The sequence below is a fragment of the Lissotriton helveticus genome, chromosome 3_1 (assembly GCF_964261635.1).
Source record: "Lissotriton helveticus chromosome 3_1, aLisHel1.1, whole genome shotgun sequence".
NCBI classification, from domain to species: domain Eukaryota; kingdom Metazoa; phylum Chordata; class Amphibia; order Caudata; family Salamandridae; genus Lissotriton; species Lissotriton helveticus.
Genome location: NC_136061.1, coordinates 724716362 through 724730444, shown reverse-complemented (window position 1 = coordinate 724730444; position 14083 = coordinate 724716362). Strand labels below are relative to the sequence as shown.

Genomic DNA, 14083 nt, shown 5'->3' with positions numbered 1-14083 from the left:
TTCCAATTATCCTTTAGGGGAACCGAAACGCCGTCGACTCGCTCATGCACCTTATACAAACATATTTGATTGTTAAATTGATGTAATGGTGCAATTTGATATTTTCTATACAATGAATGTGTAAACAGAAAAACGTTGGTTTGCCTTTAAACCCTTTCTATCACTTCTTCAACTGTACTCACCCCGCAAGTGTTGGGCACAGGCTTGTGTACCTCACAGGGGCATTGTGGAAGGTATTCTTGTTATATTTTGGATACTTGTTTATTAAGTAAACTTGAATGACCTCTGTCCGGCTGGACATGTCACTCTAAAATATAGATTGGATTGGCGTCTATATTTATTGATACTGTATTTTATCCTTGCATGGGACCATTGTTGTTTTAAAAAAATGGGTCTGGTGTCAGCCTCCCCTGGTGTGTGGGCCTCGTTGCTGCCTTCCCGCTCCTCTTTGTCGGCCTTGTGGCTGCGGTTGGCTTTGCTTCGGCACTGGGGCTGTCGGGCCCGGTCGTGGAGCTTGCGCGTTTTTTTCCCCGCTCTGGTGCGGGCTGCTTTCAGCCTGTGATGTCTCTGGCCTTTGCTCTCTTGCTGGCTCTGCAGGGTTCGTTCTTCCCTTTTTTGGGTCTGTTCCCGCACCCCCCGTTGGGTTATGTGCCTTTGGTTTCTCTAGGCTCCTCTCCTTTGGTTTGATGGTGCCTGGGGTGTTCCAGGGTGCTGTTGGGGCCTGGGCTCTGCCTGTGTTGGCTGGGTGTTGGGGGTCTTCCTTGGCTTCTGCCCTGGGTGGCTCCTTTGTTTCTCGGGTGTGCTGCTCATGTGCCCCGCCCTGTTGGCTGGTTGTGGCTGCCCTGTCCCCTTTCCCTGCTTTCTGGGTGCCTGTCAGGGTGTCCTCCGCGCCATGGGTCTGGTGTCAGCCTCCCCTGGTGTGTGGGCCTCGTTGCTGCCTCCCCACTCCTCTTTGTCGGCCTTGTGGCTGCGGTTGGCTTTGCTTCGGCACTGGGGCTGTCGGGCCCGGTCGTGGAGCTTGTGCGTTTTTTCCCCGCTCTGGTGTGGGCTGCTTTCAGCCTGTGATGTCTCTGGCCTTTGTTCTCTTGCTGGCTCTGCAGGGTTCGTTCTTCCCTTTTTTGGGTCTGTTCCCGCACCCCCCGTTGGGTTATGTGCCTTTGGTTTCTCTAGGCTCCTCTCCTTTGGTTTGATGGTGCCTGGGGTGTTCCAGGGTGCTGTTGGGGCCTGGGCTCTGCCTGTGTTGGGTTTTTCCCTTGGGGTCCCTGTGTTTGGCCTCCCTTTTTCTTGAGCGTTTGAGTTGCTGTTGCCTCCTCGGCTTTGGTGTGTCAGATTTTTGTTGGCTGTGGGGCCCCTGGTTGCTTCGGTGTCCCCTTTGGGTCCTGGCTGGGTCCTTTTCCTGGCCTATCATTCTCTGCTGCTTTTGGCCCTCTTTTGGGCCTCTGTGTGGCCATTGCTTCTGGCCCTTGTGGTCTGGGTGCTGGGTTGGTATTCGATCCTTTCCTTGCATCTGGCTGTTGCACTGGGGCCTTTTGGTGGATTGGCAGTGGGGGTTGCCGGTATCCCTCCTTGTCTTCCTGCTGCTTCTCCTCTCTGGGTGGCCTGGCTGTGGCTGGCTCCGGTGCCTTTCCCTGTGCACCTTCCTGGTTACAGGATTTTAGGGGTTTGGTTGGTTGGCCCTTCGCCTCTCCTTCCGGGTTCTGGTGGCGCCGTGTTGGGAGCCTCCTGGCTGGCTGGCCTATCGTTTTTTTCCGGCTGGCTTCTTGGGTGTTTCTGTGCTGCCTGCATTGTTGGGCTGTTGGCCTCCTTGTTGGTCCTGCCTGTTTGGCCTTCTTGGGGTCTGCCTTGGGTGGTTCCTTGGTGTCCTCTTTTGTCCGACTGGCCGGTGAGTCGGCTCTTGGTTGGGGGCGGTTCCTCCTTCCCGGTTCTGGGTTTTTGTTTCCCCAGCTCCGTGTTCGGCCCTCTGGGATTCGCTTTTGGTTGAGCCCTGGTCTTGTGCGGGGTCTGCTTCGGGTTGTGCTCGGTTGCTCTCCCTGGCCTCGATTGGGTGGGTTGCTGTGTTCCTGTCCCTGTGTCTCCTGCTTTTGGGGGTGTGCCTTGGGCCTGGCCGCTTGGCTGGTTCCGGTGCCCCGGGTTCTATTCCCGGCTTTCCTGTTTCTGTCTGGTGTCTCCGCTGGGGTTGGCTGCTGGTCCTTCCTGCCTTATGGCTTGGGCCTTCTGTGCTGTTACTGTGCCTTCGGGTTCCCTGTTGCTGCTGTGGGGGGGGGCGGGGGGGATTGCTTGTGTTCCTTGGCTCTTTTTCTTCCTGGTTCTTCCTCTGGGTCAGTGATTGTTTTCTTGTCTGGTTCCTCCCTCTTTGGTGTTTACTACTCTGCTGGTGGCTTCCCCTGGTGTGCTGGGGTTGGTCCTGTGCTTGTTCTCTTGCTTTGGCGTGCCTCTTCGGTCTCGTCTTCTTTCCCACGCCTTTTGGTGTGGTCCTTTGTGGGTTTGTGTGGCTGTGGGTCGCCCTCTTCCCTGCTCTGGGTGGTTCGCTCTCGGTCTTGCCTCCGGGTTGGCCTGTTTTGTCCCTGGTGGGGTGGCTGCCTGGTGGTGCCTAGGGCTGTGGGCTTCGCGCTTTGGTGGCGTTTTCTCCCTGGTCGGTTGCCCTTCCTGACTGGGTTGCTCTGTTGGACGCTTCCGCTTCTCCTGGGCTCCCTCCCCTGGTGGTTCGGGGGGGGGGGGGTGTTCTTTATTTCCACCCCTCTGGGTGTTCCCTTGGGGTCTGGGTGCGAGGCCTCTTTCCGGCTTGCCTGGTGTGTCTTGGGCTCTTTTGAGGTCCTTTCTTGGTTGTCCCCTGCTTGTTTTGGGGTCTTGGCTCCGTCGGCTCGGTTGGGGGCGTGGCTCGTTGTGTGTTCCTGCCTGCGTTTTCTTCTTTCTTGTAGGGTCCCTTCTGCTTCTGTTGGGTGCTGTTTCTTTCAGTGTGGTTCAATTGGCACTTGTGTGCGTCCGGAAGACCGGGTTGTTTGCTTTAGTATTCTCCACTATGTTCAGGAATGGGACGAGGACAGGAGGGACCTGGGGGTAATGTCCTATTACTTACCGGTAATCTTCATTACTCCTGGTCCCGTTGTCCTCATCCTATTCCCTACACCCCTCCCTCCCTTCGTGGCAGCCTGCCTTTCGGTTTGTCGGCATGGTATTTTTCAGGCTGCATGCTGGGCTGCTACCGCTTATGTACTCCCAGTGGTAGGGAGTGGGTTAGGTATCCCAGCACGCTCCTGTTCTTTTTTCTGTTGCAGAGATGGTTATCTCCACTATGTTCAGGAATGGGACAAGGACAACGGAACCAGGAGTAATAAAGATTACCAGTAAGTAATAGAATTTTACCCTCTATGCTACTTTGATTTAAATCTGGGTCTAGACAAAACAAAGATCTGTCCAGCAGAAGCATTAACTTCCAAAGTAATCTTAGCATTGTTATTATTTCCTGAGATTTACTGGACACAAAGATCTCCGAAGCAGGTGCCTTAACCCCATACAATATTTTCAAATGTATTTATTTGCACAACCTCATTTGTTAAATCTCGTAATGCACTTAAATGTACGCATGAAGACCTGCAAAACATATGTGACGTTATAATAATATGGATTCTGATGTAAAATTCCTGTGATACCACGAGCAATGTTACGTAACTTGATGTTGATCATCACATGAACTAATTTTTACAACAAAAACTCAAATGTGCAATTTGCACGTGTCTTGAAAAACAACACTGAGGCTGAGAAAAGTTGAAATACCAGCACTGTAAAAGCGTGCTTGTATAGGTATAAATAAATAAAATAATGAATTTAACATGTTTATTAATTAACTATTTATATTTTCAAAAAAGATGTCATTACAAATAAATGATGACATGTAAGCATTTCTATTGACTTTATTGTAGAGTACCACACAAGTTAGAAAGTGGTGCAATTTATGTATGCAAAGTGCTATATGACTGAAACTTTCAGTATAAGTGGCTAACATTAAGAAGACATTATAACTATAGAAATAATTTTATTTTAATAATTTTTTTAAATAGTTTACATGTAGGTATTTTTTTAAATTTATAGTAGTAGGCCATAATTTGTGTAATAATCACTGATAAGATTACAAACTGCTCATATATTATACAATTGATTTATTTTGTTATGCTTGAACTTAAATAGGAGTTTCTTTTACTAAATAAGAAATGCTAACTTTAACATGCATTAAGTGACTCTTTTCTTAGGCTGCATTATTTCATAGCCTAGTGTAATGGACCTTTGATATGGTTCCTCAAATGTTGCTTTATTTATTCTGTTCATGCGACATTCTTTCAGTAACAAGACACTTTTTCAGTATTTCTTTTTGTGTTAATTGATGGGAACCTGTCCTTTGGACTACATCAGTGAAGAGTAACAAATGAAACAAATCCTTTGTCAACTAACCTGTGAGGATGGAATGGACAGTCATTTCTCATGACCAACATGGGAAAGTATGCTGGAATATAAATTTGGACCTGGAGAATGGAAAATCGATCACATGATGATCTTTAAAAATTGTTTGTGCTTTAAAATTATTCATAGCGCTCTATTGCTCGCATTGTAATTAGTGCCTGATTGTGTAGGTGCCACTGCCCATTGTGACGTTACACATTGTGCCCCAATCTCACCCTGTTTCGCTTTGTTGTTGTTGCTGCCATTTTGTTGTTGTGCCGTCCCAGCCCGTCTCTCCACCCCGCTCCCGCCTCCCAGCTGCTCCTCCCTCCCACTGATAGTATAGGATAGTCCCGTTCTTGTGAAGCGCTGTGACCGTCCTGACCTGTGCAGAAGCGGTCGCTCCTCTCACTCCCTGATCTCCTGGGTATCGTAGCGCTATATCGCTGACTGCTGCCAAAGAACAATTGCACATTGCACGCATTGCGTTTCAAACTGTTTGTGCCTCTTTAACATCGTAGCGCTCTATCACTCGCATTGCATTGCTCGACTTTAAAAATTGTTTGTGCTTTAAAATTATTCATAGCGCTCTATTGCTCGCATTGTAATTAGTGCCTGATTGTGTTGGTGCCACTGCCCATTGCGACGTTACACATTGTGCCCCAATCTCACCCTGTTTCGCTTTGTTGTTGTTGCTGCCATTTTGTTGTTGTGCCGTCCTAGCCCGTCTCTCCGCCCTGCTGCCGCCTCCCAGCTGCTTCTCCCTCGCTCCGCCCCCCTCCACTATCTACATATGTCAGAGCAACACACGCGCAGCGTTCACACGCAGCGACCGCGCCCCATGCGCGCTGAAGGTGCGCCAAAAGTAAGCCCGTCTTCGCCCGTCCGCGCCCAGCGCCAGACCCCCTGGCCCCGCAAAACCCACTCCACTTGCATAACGTACGACGCCGCAACCCTCTCTGCACTCAACCCTGGCCGTCTCCCAGTCTGCCACCAAGCCGCCCCAGGACACACTCATGGTCCCTTCACCTGCCACTCCTGCAAGTTCGACCGCATCAAGACCCACACCAAATCCACAAACTCCAAACAGAGCTCCGACACTAACCACCTGAAGTGCATCCTACTCAACACCCGCTCGGTCCACAGACACGCCATTGAACTTTGGAACCTACTTGACACCAGATCGCCGGACGTCGCCTTTCTTACAGAAACCTGGATGAACGCCTCATCAACACCCGACATCGCCATAGCCATCCCGGACGGCTACAAGATCATCCGAAAGGACCGCACCAACCAAACAGGAGGAGGCATCGCCATCGTCCATAAGAAAACCATCCGCATCACGACCAGTTCCGACGATAACCTCGCAGCCGCCGAACACCTTCACTTCCAGATCCACACCGACCCCAAGACCACACTCAGAGGCACCCTCATCTACAGGCCACCAGGACCCTGCTCACAATTCAGCGAAGACATCACTGACTTCATCAGTCCACACGCCCTCCCCTCCCAAGACTACATTCTACTGGGAGACCTCAACTTCCACCTGGAAAAGAACAACAGCAGCAACACCGCCACCCTTCTGGACAACCTCGCCAATCTCGGACTCAAACAACTTGTTGACACCCCCACCCACTATGCCGGGCACACGCTCGACCCATTCTTCACCTCCAGCAAGCACATCTCCTTCAATCACACCACAGCTCTCCATTGGACAGACCACAGCTGCGTTCACTTCAACTACAAAAAAACTATGACCCACAACCACCCACAACCAATTCCCTGCAGAAACTGGAACAAAATCACCACCGACCAGCTCTTCACATCACTCCACCAAAACCCTCCTACCAAATCCTCGGACCCAAACCTAGCAGCCACCAACCTCACACAATGGATCACCCACAGCGCTGACGAATTAGCACCCTTGAAAAACCATCAAATCAAGCAAAGTAACAAAAAAGCCCCCTGGTTCAATGATGACCTTAAGAAATCCAAGAAGATCTGTCGCACCCTCGAGAAAGCCTGGCGAAAAAACCCAACCACTGACAACCTAGCTACCTTCAAGAACGCCACCCGCAAACACCACCAACTGATCCGATCCACCAAGAAATCAGCATTCAAGGATCGACTCGACAACAACGCCCACAACAGCAAGGAACTATTCAACATCGTCAAAGAGCGAACCAACACCACCGCCGGCACCAACGACATCACTCCCTCCCAAGACCTCTGCGACTCTCTAGCCTCGTTCTTCCACAACAAAATCGCTGACATACATAACAGCTTTGGAGACCAGTCCGAAGACCAGTCCACCCCACCCACCTCCGAACTAAAACCCCCCTTCAACTACCTTTGCGCCTGGAACCCAATCACCACTGAAGATACCATCCACCTGATGAACTCCATCCACTCAGGATCGCCAACCGACCCATGTCCCCACCACATTTTCAACAAAGCAGACTCCATTATCGCACCCCATCTCCGAGACGCCATCAACTGCTCCCTCAACTCCGCTACCTTCCCGGATAGCTGGAAACATGCCGAACTCAGCGCCCTCCTGAAGAAACCCACAGCAGACCCCACTGAACTTAAAAACTACCGCCCCATTTCGCTCCTCCCATTCCCTGCCAAAGTCATTGAGAAAGCCGTCAACAGTCAGCTCGCCGCCTTCCTCGAATCCAACAAATCCCTCGACCCTTCACAGTCTGGCTTCCGAGCCAAACACAGCCCCGAGACCGCCCTCATCGCAGCAACAGACGACATTCGAACTCTACTGGACAACGGAGAAACAGCTGCCCTCATCCTACTTGACCTCTCCGCAGCCTTCGACACAGTCTGTCATAGCACCCTTATACAACGCCTCAGCAACGTCGGAATACAAGGAAAAACATTGGACTGTATCATCTCATTCCTCACCGGGAGAACCCAGAGAGTCCGCCTCCCCCCTTTCAAATCGGAAGCCACTGAAGTCATCTGCGGCGTTCCACAAGGATCATCACTCAGTCCCACCCTCTTCAACGTATACATGAGTCCCCTCGCATCCATCGCGCGCCAACACAACCTCAACATCATCTCCTACGCAGACGACACCCAGCTGATCCTCTCCCTCACCAAAGACCCAAACACCGCCAAAACTAACCTACACGAAGGAATGAAAGAAGTAGCCGAATGGATGAAGAACAGCCGTCTAAAACTGAACTCGGACAAAACGGAGGTCCTCATCTTGGGATCATCCCCCTCTGCCTGGGACGACTCATGGTGGCCACCGGCCCTGGGATCCGCACCCATACCAACAGACCACGCACGTAACCTGGGCTTCATCCTGGACTCCTCCCTCTCGATGACCAGACAAGTCAACGCCGTCTCATCATCATGCTTCAACATCCTACGTATGCTCAAAAAAATCTTCCGTTGGATCCCCACCAAAACAAGAAAGACAGTCACCCATGCACTGGTCAAAAGCCGACTGGACTACGGAAACACCCTTTACGCCGGAACCACAGCCAAAATACAGAAAAAACTCCAACGCATCCAAAACGCATCAGCCAGACTCATCCTAGACATCCCCCGCCAAGCTCACATTTCCGGCCACCTTAAAGATCTCCACTGGCTCCCCGTCAACAAGAGAATAACGTTCCGTCTCCTCACCCACGCACACAAAGCCCTCTACGACCTAGGACCCGAATACCTCAACACGCGCCTGTCCTTTTACACCCCCTGCCGCCAACTACGATCGTCCAATCAAGCCCTCGCCGCAATTCCTCGCATCCAAAGATCCACCATGGGGGGAAGATCCTTCTCCTACTTAGCGGCCAAGTCCTGGAATTCTCTCCCCATCCACCTCCGTCTTACACAGAACCACCTCTCCTTCAGAAAACAACTAAAAACGTGGATATTCGATAAGTAAAGTACCTTCCCTCCCTCAAGTGCCTTGAGACCCTCTGGGTGAGTAGTGCGCTATACAAATTCTAAACTTGAAACTTGAACTTGATGATCAGGCCATAGTATGGTGACTATTGATGTCACAAACAAACAATTTGAACTATCGAATGTGACTTTATTAGGAGAAGGGGGTCACTTTCCTCTTGGGATCAGCCGAGCAATTCTAGTGATTTGTGGCTACACCTTCACTTTCACTTCACTTTCCCTGCCTCAAGCCTGCCTGCCGGACTATCTTTATGTGCCTCTTGCCTTTCACCCTTTGGTGGTGAACTTTCCTGCTGGATGATTTGGAGCTGTCTGGTGAGAGACCAGAATTGAACTTTCCTGATTAATGCTCCATTCCACTTGCCCATGCCCATGGTATTTTTCCTAGTGGACTCTAACTTGATCCCCTTGTCCATGCTAAGAGAACTCTTGTAAACCATCTTCCTACCTTTGTTGATGGAAGATGGATGAATCCATCTAGAAAAAGCAACTAGAAAATTGATTCGGTTTAACCTTAACCTTGTTAAGTAAAATCTGTGTCCTGAATTTACTATCCCTTTTAAATAGGGCTTCATTCCAGAAGTGCTAGAAATTGATAAATATTTCAAAACTGAAGTCATAGCTTAAGCGCGCACCATTCAAGCTTCCTGTCTATACAAGAGGAATTTTTGCTTTACTAAGGCTTTGGTATGTCGTCCATCACTATCTGGCAAATCAAAAAAGTGTTCTTAATTCTAAGTTAGAAAGAGTATTCCTAACATAGGCCAGCAATGGGATGGAGCTATTGTTACTTAAATTTAAACAGTCCTTCAACACACACCTAGAGAAACCAGCTTTACGGATGCTCCATATCTTAACCCGCAGTAAGAGTGGAGCCATTTTAACAACATCTTCTAAAAACCCCATACCCAGTTCAAGGTGTGAAATGAAGCTAGAGATAGATTTGGGGGTAGATAAGAGCCTAGACAGAAAACTATTCTCAGTTGTCCTAGGCTTTCCAGAGATTCGTAATCCCACACACCTGTTCCATAGGTTCCACCGGCAAGGCATTTGCTCTTATAAAGTTGAGTCATCTCCTTTATAGGCACAGAGTGTCCCCATTTTTTGAGTTATTTGATTTTTGAGTCTCCTGAGGGTCAACCCGGCTTCAAGTAAAATACCTAGGTAGTTAAAATGGGAGATCTTGGTAAAAAAGCTTTTTGATTATGTATTTGTAGGACTGCTAATAAAAAGACATATTGAATCTTGGAAAAAAAAGAGTTTGCTTACGCCCATTTTTCAAGTTTTCCCAGTATGACATGCCTCAATACTTTTGCTGTTGAGACTAACAATGAAATTGGGCAGAAGTAGGTCTGGAGTTTTCTGTCCCCTTTTTTTGTATATCGGTACTGTGATGGATCCTCACCACAAATCAATCGGGCCTACCTGACGACTACTCTGAGTACATTTGTGACTAATGGCATCCAGAGTACTAAATTACTCCAATGCCATCGGGGCCAGGAGCCTTTCCTGCTGCTGCACTCTGTATAGCCTTAGCAACTGTTGCTATATTAATAAAATCATTGAGCCCGTTCTCATTAAAAAGGAGTGGGTCAATTGATGGTTCTACAGAGGGTTCAGCCATCAAATTACAAGGGTTAAAAATTTCAGTAAAATGGCCTGATCTTGTCTTGTTCTGAAATGTAGCAATCTATGCCTCAGGCTGGGCCATCTGAGAAAAAGGGACAGTTTATAACTGTCCAAAACAACCTGCTATCTTTCAGGCTGGCTACCGTATGAAGGTCTTCCCTGGATTATCTTGACTTTGCCTTTCCCTTTTCCTTGTTTCTGTTGCCTGTTAATAGATTTTCCGTGCTGATCTTTTCCTCTATATTTCTTCGAATTGTGTTAGTAGCTTTCTTGAGAGATTTAAGCACTAATGTACATTCTGAATTAAACCAGCAATGCGATAAGTGAATAGTAGATGGCTGGTGGCTTGTTATTACATTGGCTGCAGTGCCACAGATGGCTATAAAGCTTTCTTGAATCACACTAGCCTAGGGATTGTGAGCAAGACAGCAGAAAATATCCAGACCAGATTCAGTAATAAGAATTTCACAACCACAGTCGTCCCTTGAATTGCGTGTCGCTGGACCTACCAAATTAACCCCGTGGGCCATAACAATTTTGTCTACCAGGAACTAGAAGGAACACCCTGCCTCTTCCTGCACCAATATGCTGCTTTATTTATATGGCTTTGGCAGTCCTTGTGTGCTAAATCTTCTAAGGGAGTAACTCCTAGGATAATTGTATTCAGTGTACTTTCTTATGGTCGATGGAGGGTTTCCAATCAGCTGCTTTAAAGAAGAGATAGTGCTTGCTTGCTAGAAACCTGGATGGGTTTGATCCTGGGGGAGGACATATAGCACAATGCCATGGATGGGAGCTAGTTGGCTCATAGTAGCAGTCTCCTCCTTAGGGGCCTTACTGATATTTATGGAGTCTTTGGCAGGCTGGGTAATAGACTGGTACTTTAAGAGATCAGCATTCTGAGCTCCTTTGTGTGAAACTATAGCTCAGTGGAATGTATCTATTATAATTTATATTTTACTTGATAAAAGTTCCACCTGGCCTGTCATTTCATCTTATACAGAGGTTAACAAGGACTCCAGTTTACTGAGGGCGGATATGCAACAGTTTGGCAAGGCTCCATTTGCACAATCTGAAGACATTACTAAGGGCCCGATGTAGGTAAATCCTATTTATCGACTCTAGAATACCGAATTTTACCGATTCGGCATTCTAGATTCGGTAAATGGGATGTAGGAAATTATTCGGTAATTTTTACCGAATCGATATGATTTGGTAATTACCGAATCGGTATTTACCGATTCGGTAATTGCCATTGATTCCTATGGGCCTTGAGGCCCATAGAATCAATGTCAATTAGTGAAATGCAGGTGAAATGCAGGTCACAGAGGATAAAAACAGATGAAAACAAAGACTAACATTGATAAGCAGAAAATAAATATTTATAGCAAGATGTGTATTTTTCCATATTTAGGCAATCAAAGTAAAGATACCTTCATGTTTCCATGCATTTTGAGCTACAGCCTTTCTAAAAATCTGACTTGTACTAAACTGATTTTACTATCTTTTTTAATTAAACACCCTTTCTTTTTAATTTTGCACTAGAGAGTCTAATTTTATTCTTTATGTTTACAAACATCCTATTATCTCTTTCACACGAAAGAGCCCTACACAAAGAATAAGGGACTGGGGACGGTTAAGGTGTAGTCATGTATTATAAGGTATTGAAGGGAATAATGTACTCACTGCTGTACATAATAAGGATATTACAAGTCACCTCTGAGTTACAAGACCTTATAAACAAATTCAACCTTCAGCCTCGTTCCTCTATATGGTCATAGACCTCCCCTGAGACTTGAAATATCCTTTTAATGTATGATGGGAGTACTTTATCCCATATATCATATTTGATGATGCCACCTTTCCCTAAATGGAAAGTGATACATGCCTGCAGAATACTATACAACTTGGATCGGATGACATGGCTCTCAACAAGTTTCACTGGTTGATTACTTCATTTGTGTATTCGATTTTGGCACAAAGATATTTGAATATGTCGTGAGCGCAGCTCAATTGGATGTCTTCATTGTCAATGTTTTTATATAATTAAATTGTTTGCCCTTGTGCATTTACAAAAAGGAACAAAATATAATGAAACGTGGAGTATACTGATCGAGTCTACATTTGAGAGCTATGACCAGGATGCAATAAACCGAGAAAACATTTAGAAAGTGACAGTGGACACTGTAAAATAATTACATTTGAAAAGATTATTATGCTGCAGAGAATTAATTTTAAGGGTTTCAATATTTTAGTTTATCCATCAGTCTTAAAGTTCTATAATTTGAAGCGATTTTGAAAATACTTCCATTGACAGCTTTTTTTTCATATTCACTGGTTATTCAACACCATAAGAAATTCATCCTAGTTTCCATGAGTATTAACAGAAAACGTAACCCAACAGTTGTGCAGGACCAAAACACCTATCGTTTCACACAATGTAGAAGTAATACATACTTTAGCCACCTCTACTGAAGTAATTCTAGTATTTAAGTGACACAATTACATTTTCTCCATACATTAATTTCATTTAAGAAATATTTCCTGAAACACATTCAGAAGCTTGATATATTGTGAAAATCGGATCTTAAATAAAATGATGGGTTGCATTTCAGCTAAAAGAATATGTATAAACGATATATTATGTATGGCATGAGCTTTCTAACATCAATCAGGTTTTTTTTAATTTGCATCTGACAACTATGGCAACAGATTCATGTGTAAATACATGCACAAATTAACAAATAAAAATAGATCCTCATTAACACTATAAAGCTTCAGGACATAATTACTACTGTGTCTCAAATGTATTCAAAAACGTGGGTAGTTATAATTAATTACACATACTTTTCTTAAGTAGGTGAAGGTCTCAGAAATCTGCCAGGAGGACTTAAAATAAATTGTTTTGCAAGTACACTGGCTACCGACATGACATTACCATTGGAAATCCAGGAAAAAATGTTGCTGTAGTCTGAATTAATACACTTGTAAGTGTGTGATGGTTAGCAGTGTGTTGGTAACTCTCCTTGGCAGCGCTGGCAGGGGCAGTGGGTGGTGCAAGTGGCAGTGGCCTCCTGCGTAGGGCACTGGCAGTGATGTTTTATTTTTTACAAATTAAGCACTGGCGAGATGTCAGCATGCCTCCTCTTCTTCTAACACTTTTCCAAAAAGTAACGCAAGATTTCAGCATCCACACTTTTACCACCCATGACTTCATCCACAGATAGACAAGCCTTACACATCTTCCCTTCAAGGCTCAATAGACAAACCACACTGGTAGTGTATGTCTGCCCTCCTGGTCTCCCTCGTGTTGTCTGTCCTACTGTCTTAGTCACAATAGAAATACTTCGGACAGGCTGGCCGAGGGGGTGGTTCTTGGGCCATCCTTATGGTACCCATGTGGCCCTCACATAGCCTGGAGCTGCCTCCTGCCGAAACTCAATGACACAGATGAACGCTGAAGACAGGAAATAGGCTTCATAGAAAAATATCGTCATTATAAACAGGTAGTTTTAACGTTACGCTAAAAAACAGAAGTGTTGTTGTGGGTGTACTTTTTTAATCAAAATCCCATTAACACTTTACATTCGGGGGAAAATACAAATAAAATATCTTCCTCTTACCTGAAAGGACCCTGCATGATCATCTTCTTTCTCCCCCTCCCGGCCCTCTTTTAAAGCAATGAGGGTGAATCCTCTGAAGTATGCGGGAGCGGTAGCAGAAAGTGTAACTAAGGAGAGAGAAAAAGCAACCGATTATTCATTCAATCATTATGAAAACGAATTGTTAATATCATAGTGAGGAATCTGCATTGTAAACCCATAACACAACAAAACAAATACAACACCTGGAATGGTAAATTCATTCTCAGCTAATATAACGATGTTCTTATTTTAATTCAAATATTCGTTGTTTAATGTTCGGGTGACCTTTTAAGTCAGTATGAAAGATACATATGATTGCATTGTTGTGTTTCTATTTAGGACCCTAATTCGATATTCCCGATTTATGCCCTTATGTGGTTATAATAAATAGTATCCTTATAAAGCCATAAGAATCATATCAATATTTAGTAATAGCCCATGCAGTCCAA

General features: G+C 45.9%; 1 protein-coding gene across 2 annotated transcripts in view; it reads right to left on the bottom strand.

The window, feature by feature from the left end:
* SPON1 (spondin 1) overlaps positions 1-14083 on the bottom strand; it is a 1249069-nt gene that overhangs the window by 1069239 nt on the left and 165747 nt on the right. For both annotated transcript variants that reach the window (XM_078680877.1, XM_078680876.1), the window contains exon 2: positions 13614-13720. In XM_078680877.1, the coding sequence (XP_078537003.1) occupies positions 13614-13720 (107 nt within the window). The remainder of the gene's footprint in view (positions 1-13613; positions 13721-14083) is intronic.